The following is a 14,237-nucleotide window of genomic DNA, read 5'->3' as shown; positions in this document are numbered from 1 at the left end:
GCTCGAGTGGAACATGCAGCTCGACGTCCCTCAGAACCACAACCCTCCGCCACCGCACACGAACAACAATCCTCTCGTCAAGGCTACAAAGGATCTTATGGCCCTCGATGGCGTCGACAAATTCAGATACCAGTCCGCTCATCGACTCACTTCGCCAATAAGGGAAGCCACAGCACCGGTAACCCGGCAATCTCAGCAACCACCGAACCCTCTCTCGTTCTTGTACTCGACACGTCGAACGCAATGTATGCCTGACCAGGGTGAGTGTCATTCACATCCGGCGGGCGGGTTGGATGGGCACATATACGTGGTTGCCGTTTCAAAATGGAACTCTGCTTGCCGCCCGCCCTACGTGTGCGGCGTGATGCCGATGACCACATGCTGATCATGGCCCGTTGTGCCGCAATCACAAAGGTCCACCATACAAGCGCTCTTCGTCCTCCTCATCCGCCTACTCCTCCTTCGACCCGCCCGTCTCGTCTTCCTCGTCCCCGCTCGACACGCCCTCTTTCACGCCTACGACCTCGACGAAGCGAGCGTCCCCGGTCGACTCACGGCCGTCGAACAAAAGAGCCCGGCAAGATGGTCCATCGTCGTCAGCCGCTAAAGGAGCCAGGACAGCTGGCGACTCGTCATCGTCGTCACATGCAGCATCATCGTCGTCATCATCAAAGCTAACGTCGACGTCGGCAGCGACGGCGAAAACGGCGACGCTCCTCTCGCCCTCGCAGAAGAAGGCGAACCACATCCAGTCGGAGCAGAAGCGCCGCGCCAACATCCGCAGGGGCTACGAGGCCCTCTGCGACACCGTGCCCGCGCTGCGTGAGGCCATCCAGGCGGAAGAGGAGGAGAGCGCCAAGGCGGCCAAGGGAAAACGGCGCTCGCGCGGCAAGTCTGCTGCCGCCGCCGCGGACGACACCGAGAAGATCGACGGGCGGGCGGGGCCCAGGAGCGAGAACGTTGTTCTCTCAAAAAGTATGCGCACTTGCTTTCCCTCATTTCTTCGTTGTGATGCTTACGCGTCTTGCCTGTCTATCTAGCGATCGAGTACATCACGGACCTGCTCGCGGAGCGGGAATCGCTGTTTCAGCGGTTGCAGAACGCGCGGTCCTCTCTCCCGCAAAATCATTTCCTGCTCCTCCCGCAGTCGGGGGGCGAGTTGCCGCTATGGGAACGCAAGTGGACTGGAGGAGAGAACAAGGACGAGGAAGACGAGGAGGATGAGGATGAAGAGTAGTCGCTGTGGACCGTTGATGCGGACTCTTACTTCCGCTCGCAAGCTCCTACTCTCTCTCCCTTCTGCCCTCTGGCATTTGTCACGCTGACGAGGAGGGAAACGTGTCGTGCCACGGAACGACTACGGATCACTGGACGCTTTTTCTCCGTATCCCTGCGTCCGCCACCGGTGTCGATGCACGGGCCAGCCTCGGCCCGACTGGTATTTATCGTCATTTAATGTGTTTTCCTTGCCCGCTTGCTCGTACGATTGTGTGGTGTGTCTACTGTATCAGTCTTGGATAGATAAACTCCCCAGGCTTTAAGCTTGTTGTACTATTTCATTTTTTCCGTTTTCCTTTTTTCCATTTGTACGCACGCGAGCAGATCTGAGAGGTTGAGCCGTTAGGACCGCCTCGAGGTCCGAGTATGTACTTGGTGATCGAGAACAGCATCGAAAGGTAAAGCTAAAACCTTGTTCGCATACCTATTATATGTTTCGGGACATCCGATCTGCCTGGCAGTGACAGTGTCTGTCACGATCAGCAGTTGGGCAGTGCGCGCGTGCCATAGGCTCTTCCTCGTCGTCCTCGGAGCCGACCTGGGCGAGTCTCAAATCTGGGAAAACTTCGGGCGGTCGTAATACGTCGCGCGGCGCGAGAGTCCTATGATTTCATCTCTGCGCTCAGTCACTCAGGCTTGCGCTCTAGATACTCGGACTCTACTTGCATTCATACGCAAATCGTTACGAAAGGATGTCAGGACGCGACAGGGGGCAGGCCGCCAAGAAGCGCAAATATCGCTCTGTGCGTCCACGGGTCACGGCTTGCTATCCTAGCCAAATGGTTAATCTGACACGACCCTTTCTTTTCCTTGCTTGCTTCCGATTCGGTTGTCGCTAGGACGGAACACCGATCTGGTCGCGCGCGTCCATCGACGGGCCGGGCGTCTGGGTGAGCTGCGTGCGGGGGAAAGAGAAGGCGGTGGTCGGCGAGCTGTATGATCTGTTTGAGTCGGTGCGTGTGCGCCGTGCGCGACTCAAGCTTTGTCGTTGACAGCCGCTGACCGCGAACGGTCAAAGATAGCCGGCGATCTGTGGCCTTTGCAGGGCACTCGGGGGTCTGGAGAGGACGATGGTGCGGACGATGGTGGAGGTGGGGATGCGGTCGGGGGCGATGATGCGGACGATCTGGAGGCGCAGATTAAGAAGGAGGTGGCTGCTATCAAGCGGCCGAGGACGGAGCAGCGGTTCGGTGCGTGTGTGATCTTAGATGGCACTGAGTGAAGTCGACTGTTCTTACGTTTCCGATGATGTGTAGCTAATTGTCAGACCAACACTCAATGCGGTGAGCATACACTCTGCCCTTCTGCGACAGAGGCTGGCGCTCCCCAAAGATGCTGATGCATTGGCCCAGTCGTATTCATCTCGTGCAAGCCCCCTGTCGACCCCATCAAACTCGTCACGACGCACGTCGAGAACGTCCGAAGAACCGGTGTGACACACACAAAGTACGCCCCACTCGATGTCCACTGTGCACCGGACCACGGCTCATTCAATCTTTTCAGATACGTTCTGAGGCTGGTGCCCGTAACGGGCTCCTGCGTCGCCAATCTGCCCGAGATCCGCTCTCTTTGCCAACGGACGCTCAGCAAATGGACCGAAGAAAATCCCATACCTAAGGACGAGCCAGACAAAAAGCACCGCGTACGCTCTCTGCGTTCTGACGATGCTGGGAACTGATTTATATTGCATGCATGCATGCATGCGTCATCCACAGTACAAGATCGAGCTACGGATACGGAACCACAACACGGTCCCGCGCATGGACCTCATACAGGCCGTGGCGGGATGCGTGCCCGACAGCTTCCAGGTGGACCTGCACAACCCGGACGTGTTCATACTGATCGAGGTATTCAAGGTGAGACCTGGCTCTTCCTTTTTGCATCGCGTCGTCGGCTGATGTGGTGTCAACGAGGCCGTGTGCGGGGTGAGCATCGTCCGGGATTATTATCGGATGCTGAAGTACAACGTCATGGAGCTGGCGCAGAGCAAGGCGTCCGAGAAGGACGCCGAGGCTGAGACTTCGCGGGTGCAGAGTTCGGGCGCTAAAGTCAAGCAAGCTGAGGTCGCGCAGGCTGAGGCTGGCGGAGAATCCGTTCCGCCATTCGAGGACCCACAAATCGGAGAAGGCACAGTAGAACCTTGAGAGCGTTCATAAGGCAGAGGGAGATGATGGCGAGAAGAGAAAGTGCATATAGCGGATAGGGGTAATAACTTGGTGTTTTAACTCCTACGAGCAACTTCGGTCCGAAACACCCCTTTCGACGTACTCCATCAGGAGACGATCAGCGTGTGGACATAAGGATTCCCCTCGTGTTTGATCCTGCTTCAGAAACGTGACTGTGTTTGCAGAAGGTCTTGTCTGAAAAAGCACCGTCGGTGACTGAAGCTAGTGCCTGGCTTAGACCGTGGTCATGCTGAAGCCGGAAGGTGCGGAGGCGTGTGTTTCAGCCGAGTGCTATTCGTGAAGGTGCAGTGCCTTGTTGGATCGTCAGAGACGTGCAAGCAGTCGTTGGAGGTGTGGTGTGAACAGAAGTCTGCAAGTAAGTAGGCGAAATGAAGCCATCTCCGGCTTGTTGCTGTCATGCAGCACGTGTATTACTGTAAGGCGCCTATTATGGTGCAGCTTCAGGCGGCAGGAGGCCGCGGAACCTGTGATCCTGTGTCTGACCTTCCCCCCCTCTCCAGTCCCTCCTTCCTCTCTTCCACGAACACACAAAACAAAAACTACGAAGAAACATGGACAGGATAGCGACGAGCGAGGATCAAAAGCACGGCTACTCTTGGCACCAGGTAAACAGCCTGGCCATTCACTTGTGCTTTTTCCCAAGTGTGCTGAATACGCGCGTACTTGCAGTCGCATGATCAGGTCTGTCTCTCTGCTGCATTGCGCCTATGCCCTGCTGACCGTTGGGATCCGACAGGCTACCGTGCTGCTGCTCGTTCCGTACGAAACATGGAGGGAGGATGTGCAGGTGAGCGCCTCACCAACAAGACACATGCTCGGACAATAGCAGACCAAGGGCCGCAGGTTGTGATAGAGCGGAACTACTTGCTAGCGGGCGTCAGGGGTCAATCACCGATTGTCAAAGTGCGTCCGCTCCTCCTGCTTGCTCATCCGAAGCGCTGACCACACAACTCGCCGTGCTCGTAGGGCCGTCTTTACGGAAACGTCGACGTCGCCAATTCCGCCTGGCAGCTCGAGCCCCGCAGCCCACGACTCTCCGCCCGCGAGCGCACGACCTCCACTATCTCCTCCACATCGACCACCTCGTCCTATGCCTTTGTCTCGGACCCGGATATATCGAGCAGCTTCGCCGCCTCGCTCGAGAGCGCACAGGCGTCGGACGCTGAGGAGCCTGCCACCGCCGCCTCTCCCGCGCTCTCATCCCCATCCTCAAACCCCGAGGAACGCGTCACCATCGTCTCGCATCTAAGACGACAGCTGGCTGGCGCCTCGGGTGCCGTGTCCCCCGCCGACCCCGCGCGCGCACTCTCGTCGTTCTCCTCGCTCGAGTCGCTGCACTCACAGACGGGCCGCCTGCTCACGCTGCACCTCGAAAAGGAGCAGTCGATCATCTGGCCATCGCTGATTGTCGGCCCGGTTCTCGAAGAGCTCTCTCCCGCTGTGACGATCCCGCAGATCCACGATGAGAATCCCGAAGTCGAGCAAAAGTATAATATGGATCCGACGAGCTTGGTCCTGTGCGCCATCGAGCTGCTCGATATACGGAAGGACAAGGATGAGGCGTTTGAGTGTTTTGCGTGAGTCCTTTTCGTGACGAGTCGTATTGCAAAAGGTGGCTGAAGGCATCGACAGGCGCGCATGGCACCAGGCTCATCTGCCCTCGGCGACGATGAAGCTTATAGCCCAATATCTCCCCCTGCATACATCCATCGACTTTGTCGACCCCGCCGAAGAAAACCAACGAGGAACGGTCTCCTATTGTATCCGCTGTATCGGCGGCTCGACAGGTCTCGGACAGCTCTTCTTCGAAGCCGGCCTGCTCTACCTCGAAGGCATCGCCTCCGTCCTCCTCTCGTCCTCCTACTCCTCCCTCGCATCAATACGCGTCCCACACCACCCTCCACAAGGCGAAGCCGGCTCAGCTACCGGCCGCCGAGACAGGGAGGCCGCGAAACGGTGCTTCGAGCGTGCCAAGGCGCTCAACCCGGCGCTCGAGATCCCGAGCGTCGTGTTCAGCAGCATCTCGGAGACGTCACCGCCCAAGCAGGAGCTCGAGATGCCGTCGATCGAGCTGCACCACTCCCGGTCGGCGAGCGTGTACTCTGGCGAGGCGGAGTCGCTGCCGTCGGAGCCGGAGGTGATTTTGCGGCGGCGGAAGGCGAAGAAGGATGAGCTGCTGTTCATGGACGATGTGCAGCGGCGGGAGGACGCGGACGGCGCGTGGTACGGCTATATGCCGGGCATCGTCGGCGCGGGCACTGCGCTGCTTGTCGTTGGTGTGATCGGCGCGCTCAGTTTCTCGTGGAGGCGGAATCAGGGGTCTTGATTGGATCTCTTTTGTCCTTCCGTCTGCATCACTGGTTGGTATAGTATACGTTTTGGCTATAAGAATCGCTTTCGACGCACGCACGCTTTCGTAGATCTTTTTCTTTGTTGGCTTTGCTTCTCATCATATTTGTATATTTTATACACGCATTGTCATGACTCTCACTGGTGGAACGAAGGACTTTGTAACTTATTGGCTGTTTTCTGAGTGTAGAGCACGAGCTCTCAGCCAGCCGGCTTTGTCGGAGCCGTCGCTTCGGGCAAGTCATACCTTTACCCCTATCATCGAAACAGCACCGCAGAACGCCTCTAATCGTCTTCCATCCACTCCTGCCACCAGCTTCATCTACCAGCCTTCAGCAAAAGCTTATTACACAAGATGCGAAAGACTGCTTGGTCGTCATCTAGCTCAGTCCCATCGGACTTCATCCGCCCCAGCCGGGCCACACCCTCGCCACAGCCGAAAGGCAAGGTGACGAAGGTGGCGAAGACACAGGCGCCTCCACGCAGCAAAGCCATCCGAAAGCTCGAGAGCTATCTGCAGCAGCTGCAGAGTTCCAGCGGAGAAGATAAAGATCCCAAGGGCGGGTGCTTCTGCCAGGGTGAGCACGTCGCCATCCTCCCCGCTCCACCCTCGCACTCGCCCACCGCATCCAACCTTGTGCCAGCATGTGCTGATCTCCCAGTGGGCCAGCCAGGGAACACCAGCTCGCGACGGTGAGCCCGATCTGCCTCGGCTGCGGGCTTGTGACGTGCGAGCTCAACCAGCCGTACTACGCGTGCCCGCACTGCGCACACGCGGCGCTCACACCGGCCCTGCGCGCCAAGCTCGTCGCGGACACGGAGGAGCGCATCGCGCGGACGCTCGCGGACGAGGAGCGCGCGCGCGAGAGAGAGGTCGAGCAGGCGCGCCTCGCCGCGGGCGCGTTCCCCACGCTCGGGGGCGGGGGCGCATCGACGCCGCCGCTGCAGCCGACTTCGACGCTGTACGGGAACGGAGGCGGGCTGCGCCCTCCACCCCAGCAGCAGACGCACAAGGTGCTCTCGCTCAACGCGAAGACGAAGAAGCACACGCTCGCGACGTACTCGGCCTCCCCGTCGCCGTCCCCCTCGCGCCCCGCGTCGCGCGCGGAGAGCGTCGAGGAGGAGCCGCACAGGGTCCCCCCGCCGCTTGCGTCCTGGGAGGCGGGAGGCGGGGGCCTGACGGACTCGGCGAGGCCGTTCAAGAATCCCGACTTTCCGAATCTGAGGTATGTCCCGCCGCCAGCTGCTGAGGGCGCGAAACCGAGCAGACGGAACAAAGGCAAGGGCGGTAACAAGAAGGGTGATTCTAGCGGGCAGGCTGGGCCTTCGACGAGCGGAGGTCAGGGGAGCTGAGGCTCGATGTCATGTACATGTGCTAACCTGCGTATAACTGAGATGCACCTTGTACCTTGCAATAGCTAGACCCGAGCATTAAACTACTTGTACACCTGTATTTCCCAAGAACCAAGGTAGCTGTATACCAGGAGTTTAAACGCTTGTGTCAGACAGAGAAAAGATAGATATATAGTACACATGGGCTATGGACCCAAACGATACATAAGCAAAGCACGAAAGCAGAATCGACAACTTCAGATAGCAGAATAAATGGGGTTATAAAAGATAGGGATCATCGTCATGAGCATCCGCGGGCTCAGCGCCCTCGGAAAGCTGACGGACGAGATCTTGCATCTCCTGGCGAACCTGCAAAATGGCGTGCTCGCGGTCCTCGAGCTCGTCCCGCGCATCCTCGAGCTCATCAGCGACGGCCACCATGTTTCGCTCGGCGCTGTTGTTGAATGGGGTCGGACTATTGGGATCCGCATAATGGGGGCCGAGCTCTGGAGGCGGGGACCGCGGGAGCGGAATCTCGGATGGATTTGATGGGATGATGTCGTTGTGAGGCTGAGGTAATTCCTGGGAATCGAAAAGGACTGTGGGCTGTAAGGGCGAGGCGAGGTCCATGTTTTCCTCCGCGTCCAGTTCTTCGTCCAGTTTGCCGGTCGTTGGATGGTCATACGCACGCTGAAAGTTGGCTCAATATTGTTTTGAGGAACGGTGAGGTGCCGTGACTCACAGGTGAAGCGTATTGAGTCAAGGTTCTAAAAGTCTCCACTTCCATCAAAAGCTCCTTTTCTCTCGTTATGTGTTGGGAACGAGCGTCTTCGAGTTCCCGACGAAGGGCAAAAATCTGCTCTTGAAGTCTGCAAATCCCATAAAATAAACGCAGGGCCGGATGACTGATAATAACATACCGATAGATTTCTTCAGAGGTTCGAGATCCAGCCGCCTCCAATTCGACTTGAAGGCCGTGATTTTGCTCTTGAAGCCTGGCGAAATTTATGAGCTACATGCGGGATTTAACCCGGAGCAGGCCTACCTGGCAAGTTCCTCCTCAACATCTCGAATGTGGTCTGCCGGATTTATTGGCTGTTGGGAGACCTCGGGCTGATGTACTATCCCCATGAGCGCATTGACCGCAGCATTGCGCTCTCTAAGGCTCTGAACGAGTGCCTCCTTCTCGTTCTGGAGGGTCGAAACAACTTCTTTCAGAGAGCGAATTTGTTGGTCCAGATCCCCAACTGTGTCAGCCATATATGGAGCAGGTTTTGCGGGGGTGTGCGTAGATTCCGTGCTATGATAACCCGGGGGATCACGGGAAACGGAGATTGGTGCTTTGGAGGGACCTGCCTCCGTCGCATGGTATGACGAAATGTATTCGGGCTGCGAAGGAGGCACGGAATGGTGTTGGTAATAATGTGGCAGTTGTTGCTCGTTATTGGAAAAATCGGGGTCGTGTCCTGCCTGAGATTCATGTATCCGTGCTTTCTCCAACTACGAGAGACATTAGACAGCAATAGGCCGCAGGAGGGAGAAAACTTACGGATCGGGCGAGCACATGGATATCATTCTCCAGTGTCTTGTTTCGCGCATTGTTCATCTGCAAGATGGCGAGACATTCTTCATCGGACATTCTCGGCAGCGCGCGAGGTTTTCGTTTCGATAACCCGGATCGCTTCGTGGCTTGTGAAACGTCGCAGCCGTGTAATGCACATTGCTCGAGTTCCGCCTCGCGAACAGCCACCTGAGCCTCCAGCTCGCTGACCCGTGTATGGGCGATTTGAGCCTCGTCTAGACGTGCTCTGCGCTCGTGTTCGAGTTCAGCACGGAGACGAGCTACAACGCCTGCTGCATATCCCATCAAATCCTTGTTGAGTTCAGCATTTTGTCTCAGCGGGGTCTCCAGGTCTAGAGGCTCTGAGGAACATGCACCGTCAGATAACGGAAAGGTATATGCTGAAACGATGTACCAGCAAAACTTGAGACCTGCAAGCGACTACATGGCCATGAGCTCAAATTGTTGGATATTTCAACTATGATAAAACAAGTTGAAGCGAAAGGCACCGGTGATTCGGATAATGAGCACACCTTTACGGACCAGCTGTTCCACAGCGTCCTTCAGGTCGTCCTTCTCAGCCTCCAAAACCCTCATAGAGTTCACAGCACGGGCAAAGCGCGTCTTTAGCTTCTCTTTTTCTCGTTGCTCCTCCGATAGTTCAGCCGCATGTTGAGATTGCAATGAGTCCAAGGCATCGAGGGTCGCTAAGAGTCGTGTTTGAGTGTTTGAAGCACGGGCACTGAATGCTTCGAGTTGGGATTCGAGGTAAAGTATCTGTGTAACGAAGAGGCGGGGTAAGAATGTGGGGAAGTACAGCTCTCGGAAACCACCCACTCGCTGGTCCTTCTCGGAGAGTAGAGCTTGTAGATCAAATTCCTGGCCCACTACATTGTGTCTTCGTTGGCCCTGACGTCCCATATGTATGACATACAGTCAGTTGTTTACAGAGGCGGTGAGTTTGTACACGAGGAGGTGTCGCGAGGGGATAGCATGTAGAGTCGGGAGCAAGAGTAAGCTTATCTCAAATTGGACTTCAACCCACTCCGTCGTCGCCGCGGCTGGCGTCGGCGGCCATTTCCTCTTCGGCAAAACCATCATTATCCACAGTGAGACAATCATTTGCTTGCACATTGCTCGCGCCATAAACGTCAAACACTCTAGGCTTGATCTGTCTAGTGACCTTGAGTGGATTTCAGCCTGTCGCCCACTGATATGGAGTGGAACACCTCCTTTCTGGATCCTCAGCATGCACAGACAAGCACCCCTCGTGCGCTGATAATCCTCAATCAGCCCTTTTCATTCTCTCTGTTGGATACGCTATGGAAGTCCTGCTCATGGCATGCCTGTGCCGACGGTGGCTCCAACCGGCTTTACGATGTCCTCAGTAGTCGAGGCGATGATGCGGCCAAGACGTGAGTGCGGCGAGTGAATCTTCGCACCCTCCCAGGCCGACATCATCAGTTACCTCCCCAACATCATCAAGGGCGACTTGGACTCAATACGAGACGATGTGAAGGGGTTCTATGCGGCACTGGTGGGTTTCAATTTCTTTGTTCTCAAAATGTTGAGCTCATTCCTTAGAGCACAGGGCGTGCCAATCGTATGCGATCCCGATCAATATGCGACCGACCTTATGAAATGCATCAAGGCTCTTGAAGAGGTAGAGTCCTCAGAGGGACAGGTAGGTTTCTGGAGTCACATTTCTTCGGCTCATGTTCATTCTAAATGACGCCCTAGCGTTACGATCTCATCCTTCTGGGTGGTCTGACTGGACGATTAGATCAGACCATCCACACTCTGTCTTATCTCCACAAACTGAGGAAGATCCGACCCAAAGTATACGTCGTGACCGACTTTAACGTCGGGTGGGTCCTAGATAAGGTAGGCGAGACCTGATATCCACTCCTCCGGGACGCTCATTTCTCCCAAAAGGGTGAACACCGTATCAGCATCGACCATAAATTCATTGGTCCCACATGCGGTCTCTTGCCAGTCGGTATCTCCTCCGCGGTCATCACGACCACTGGCCTGAAATGGAATCTCAGTGCGCAGGAATTTTGAGCATTCTTGTTATCTCCGTCGCTAATTCCCTAAGCAGCAGAAACGGAGGCCTCGTTCGACGGTCTGATATCTACCTCGAATCATCTACTACCTGAGGAAGATACAGTTGTGGTCAAAACATCTGATCCCATCTGGTGGTGTGCAGAGCTGAAGTCGTCTGAAACGTAAAATGTCTGTAAGATTGCTTATTGTAGTCACTAGATCGCATAGGCTTACATAGATTAGATCCTGTGCAATGACACGCCTTGTCAAACCATAGTCTTAAGCTGTTCCAAACAACCGGAGCCCTGCCATCTTCAATTTCGACCCAATGACTTGCCACAGATTACCGTTCGGTACGTCGCTGCAACAGCGGTAATTGCTGTCGAATGAATTATTCAGCTATAGTTGGTGCTCCACTCCCTTGATCTTCACTGGTCACTCGCCAGCCACCTGAACAGTCAGCACCCCAACACTGAGTTACCAGGAATCTTTCAAACGAGTCATTGGAGCGTAGGTACGCAATGCTTTTCAGCATCTTGACTATTGTCCACGTCATGAAATCGTTCAGTGCGGATCTTCTTTTCATAAATGTGCTTCCTTCCCAAAGAACCGACCTATCAATATGCAGCGTGGATGAACTATAACCGAAAATATATAACAAGAACACATACAAATAGCCTGCTGAACGGTTGTGCCAAAATGATCGATGCGATGCCTAAGAACGTCAGTGGGAAGATTAAGAAGTGAAGGCGGAGCGACCGAAACCGAAGATGAAGCAATAAATGCCTCCTAAACAGACCCTCGATGCAGCCAGTAACCCACGCACATGCGGAAATCGCTTGCCTACTTCATGCATCTGGCCATGCATCATAAAAGAGGCCGTTTTGCCACAACAATACTATCTCATACTTACTCCCAATTTACACCATGGCTTTATCGACATCCTCATTAGTATTGGGCCTCTCTCTCAGTCTACTAATATTCGCTCTCGTGAAGTATTCCCTGAAAAAAGCGTCGCTACCTTTGCCCCCTGGGCCAAGACAGCTTCCTTTCATCGGCGCTGCTCGCCAAATTGACACCTTGAAACCATGGGTTACATATGCGCAATGGGGCGCCAAGTATGGTGAGCACATTCATGCCTATCCGTCATAATCAATCTCCCTAAGCAATTCTCTAGGTGATATCATCAGCTGCAACCTCTTTGGCCAACGTACTGTGGTTTTGAACTCTGAAAAGGCCGCGGATGACCTTCTGGAGCGACGGTCGCGATTTTACTCCGATAGGCCTGCTCACTCCGCCCGCTCTATGTAAGTTGTTCCTCATTGCTGTCAAAACCCTATAGTCACACGCTTTCCAGGGCGGGCTGGGACTTCAATTTCACCTTTGACGGCTACGGAAATGACTGGCGCCTTACTCGGCGGATCTTTCAACAAGCTTTCCGTGAACAGAAAGTTCGTGACTATCAGCCGGCCCAGCTTAATGCCGCCCGTCGCTTAGTCGTGAATATAATGGATGCCCCTGCAGAAAGTGTCTGGGATCTCTTGAGCCTGTAATATATCTCATCTCATACATGTTTTGCACTTATTCTTGGGATGGTCTAGGTGCACCTCATCTGCGATCCTCGCTACAGTCTATGGCTATGAGGTTGACACCCTGGATGATCCGTTCTTCAACATTACTAACCAAGCGTTAACTACTGCAATGCCACTGCTAATTCCCGGAAAGGCACGGATCACAGATGCGTTTCCCTTTGGTACGCTATACTCTCGCTCCTTCTTACTCTCAGTCGGACCTTACACCATTGACCAGTCAAACATCTTCCCACCTTTCTTCCTGGAACATCAGTCGTCCGTGAATCCCTCTTAGCGAGAAAATGGGCAAAACTGTTTTCTGACGTCCCATTTAACTTCGCTATAGACAAAATGGTGATGCAATATGCATTTTCGTATGCTTGGTCTCATGCAGCTCAATGTAGCAATCCGAACAAGCATTCTCCTGCGTTCTTGCGGATGCCATCCGACACGGCAGGGAGAATGATCAGAACTACCCCGAAAGTAACCTCAAGAAAGCCGTCTCCACGGCTTTTGCCGGTGAATAATCCCAGCGTCATAAGCAGCATGTACCGGGTGCTAACTGTGGTGCTTTTCCAGGTGGTGCTGACACGGTGACTGTCTTTCCGCAAGCCATATGAGACCTTGCTGATATTCAATTCAGTCGACGAGCACGCTCCAGTCTCTCGTTATCGCAATGGCACTTAACCCAGCTGTGCAAGAAAAAGCGCACGCCGACCTTGTAGCTGTTGTCGGAATGGATAGACTACCGACATTTGAGGACCAGACATCACTCTCTTACATTGATGCAATAGTCCGAGAAACCATGAGGTGGGGCCCAGTTGTCCCCCTAGGTGTGTGATTCTTTGATACACGGTTAGTATACGCTCACCTCAGAGAAAAGGCGTCAGCCACGCTGTCATGGAAGACGACGTTTACGAGGGATACTTTATCCCTAAAGGCCAGTCTTATCCTGTTTAATATGCAGCATATCCTGACGTGGCATTCAGGTTCAACGATAGTAGCGAATGCATGGTACGCTACTTAACTTACTTTCACTCAAAACGCTGAAGTAACCACTTGCGTGGCCCTCTAGGGCAATGTCTCGCGACCCCCGTCGCTATCCTGACCCAGAGGCTTTTCGTCCAGAAAGATTCTTGACGAAAGAAGGTGCTCTCAGCGACGACGATGTCAGGTGGAGTTTCGGATGGGGCCGGCGCATTTGTCCTGGACGTTACTCGGCCCTCAATGCGATATGGGCGGCCGCAGCTACTATGATGTTCGCATATCGCTTTGAGAAAGCTACGGACGAAAATGGACTCCCCATTGACATAACGCCGGAATGGACTTGTGCACTCGTCAGGTAATGCTAACCATTTCTATTTGTATCGAGTTCCTGGCGCCAAACTTACCCTTTTTTTTATCAGCCGACCTAAGGCGATTCCTGTTCATATAGTTCGAAGGCTTGACAAGGTCAAGTTGGCGCAACTGATTGAGGAAAGTAAACACGAGTGATTAGCGATATACCATGATCTTATGTAAGAGCCAATGTCTTCTCTCGGTATGAAATACCATTGTGTACTAGTACTTTGCTTAACTCGTGCGATCTTTGCATTGCTCTTAGCGTCGAAGCGGTGTTTGCATAGTAAACCATCTTTTTACTAGTAGCTTCTGCGCTTCGTCGAGATACAAAGATCCTCTACTTGACTATGACTTCCACAGGAGTGGGTGTTACCAAAGACTTTATTCAGCTATACCGTCGGATGAAACACAAATGCAGCATCATTATGTTCTCGTCCCTTTATACTCACGCCTCCGAGTTCCGCCTGTTCATGTTTGCGCCGCTATGATTCCCGCCAAGATGTATTACAAGAACGGCGCAAAAGACGGCCTGCGTGCGAATCGCAAAAATCACACAAAATTTTCATTACACTT

General features: G+C 54.3%; 6 protein-coding genes across 6 annotated transcripts; 5 read left to right on the top strand and 1 right to left on the bottom strand.

The window, feature by feature from the left end:
* Positions 1–689: 689 nt before the first annotated feature.
* On the top strand, positions 690–1,237 carry CONPUDRAFT_51597 (uncharacterized protein; the record flags this gene model as incomplete). Its single annotated transcript, XM_007767175.1, has 2 exons — positions 690–975; positions 1,041–1,237. Coding segments are annotated over 2 exons (483 nt in total), but the record flags the coding sequence as incomplete, so codon positions are not given.
* Positions 1,238–1,916: 679 nt separating this feature from the next.
* On the top strand, positions 1,917–3,530 carry CONPUDRAFT_99698 (uncharacterized protein). Its single transcript, XM_007767634.1, has 8 exons — positions 1,917–2,021; positions 2,118–2,231; positions 2,297–2,468; positions 2,535–2,561; positions 2,631–2,724; positions 2,782–2,920; positions 2,994–3,134; positions 3,192–3,530. The coding sequence occupies exons 1-8, from the start codon at positions 1,971–1,973 to the stop codon at positions 3,420–3,422; spliced, it is 969 nt and encodes a 322-aa protein (XP_007765824.1). The 5' UTR covers positions 1,917–1,970; the 3' UTR covers positions 3,423–3,530.
* Positions 3,531–4,137: 607 nt separating this feature from the next.
* On the top strand, positions 4,138–5,790 carry CONPUDRAFT_50874 (uncharacterized protein; the record flags this gene model as incomplete). Its single annotated transcript, XM_007767130.1, has 4 exons — positions 4,138–4,251; positions 4,308–4,367; positions 4,431–5,041; positions 5,097–5,790. 4 exons carry the CDS (start codon positions 4,138–4,140, stop codon positions 5,788–5,790), a joined length of 1,479 nt encoding a protein of 492 aa, XP_007765320.1.
* Positions 5,791–6,168: 378 nt separating this feature from the next.
* On the top strand, positions 6,169–7,100 carry CONPUDRAFT_39022 (uncharacterized protein; the record flags this gene model as incomplete). Its single annotated transcript, XM_007767048.1, has 2 exons — positions 6,169–6,391; positions 6,484–7,100. Coding segments are annotated over 2 exons (840 nt in total), but the record flags the coding sequence as incomplete, so codon positions are not given.
* A 324-nt stretch (positions 7,101–7,424) lies between these two features.
* On the bottom strand, positions 7,425–7,586 carry CONPUDRAFT_88352 (uncharacterized protein; the record flags this gene model as incomplete). The annotated part of the gene is made up of 1 exon (XM_007767633.1): positions 7,425–7,586. One exon carries the CDS (start codon positions 7,584–7,586, stop codon positions 7,425–7,427), a length of 162 nt encoding a protein of 53 aa, XP_007765823.1.
* A 117-nt stretch (positions 7,587–7,703) lies between these two features.
* Positions 7,704–13,817, top strand: CONPUDRAFT_142469 (cytochrome P450; the record flags this gene model as incomplete). The annotated part of the gene is made up of 27 exons (XM_007767632.1): positions 7,704–7,835; positions 7,888–8,014; positions 8,066–8,143; positions 8,194–8,645; positions 8,695–9,068; positions 9,122–9,184; positions 9,240–9,483; positions 9,544–10,121; positions 10,171–10,243; positions 10,298–10,390; positions 10,447–10,590; positions 10,642–10,753; positions 10,808–10,941; positions 10,996–11,105; positions 11,158–11,266; positions 11,321–11,875; positions 11,930–12,059; positions 12,110–12,301; positions 12,354–12,505; positions 12,562–12,677; positions 12,728–12,842; positions 12,903–12,916; positions 12,967–13,156; positions 13,207–13,263; positions 13,313–13,337; positions 13,399–13,665; positions 13,730–13,817. The coding sequence occupies exons 16-27, from the start codon at positions 11,680–11,682 to the stop codon at positions 13,815–13,817; spliced, it is 1,542 nt and encodes a 513-aa protein (XP_007765822.1). The 5' UTR covers positions 7,704–7,835; positions 7,888–8,014; positions 8,066–8,143; positions 8,194–8,645; positions 8,695–9,068; positions 9,122–9,184; positions 9,240–9,483; positions 9,544–10,121; positions 10,171–10,243; positions 10,298–10,390; positions 10,447–10,590; positions 10,642–10,753; positions 10,808–10,941; positions 10,996–11,105; positions 11,158–11,266; positions 11,321–11,679.
* Positions 13,818–14,237: the final 420 nt, after the last annotated feature.

The sequence above is a fragment of the Coniophora puteana genome (genome assembly GCF_000271625.1).
Source record: "Coniophora puteana RWD-64-598 SS2 unplaced genomic scaffold CONPUscaffold_3, whole genome shotgun sequence".
NCBI classification, from domain to species: Eukaryota; Fungi; Basidiomycota; class Agaricomycetes; order Boletales; family Coniophoraceae; genus Coniophora; species Coniophora puteana.
This window is presented reverse-complemented; position numbering and strand designations above follow the sequence as displayed.

What these genes read in the sequence shown, in the direction of transcription:
- CONPUDRAFT_99698 (XM_007767634.1), top strand. Translation starts at nt 1,971, where the DNA reads ATGTCAGGACGCGACAGGGGGCAGGCCGCCAAGAAGCGCAAATATCGC. An exon ending in AGAAGCGCAAATATCGCTCT is followed by an intron (nt 2,022 to 2,117) that starts GTGCGTCCACGG and finishes GGTTGTCGCTAG; the next exon opens with GACGGAACACCGATCTGGTC. An exon ending in TGTATGATCTGTTTGAGTCG is followed by an intron (nt 2,232 to 2,296) that starts GTGCGTGTGCGC and finishes GAACGGTCAAAG; the next exon opens with ATAGCCGGCGATCTGTGGCC.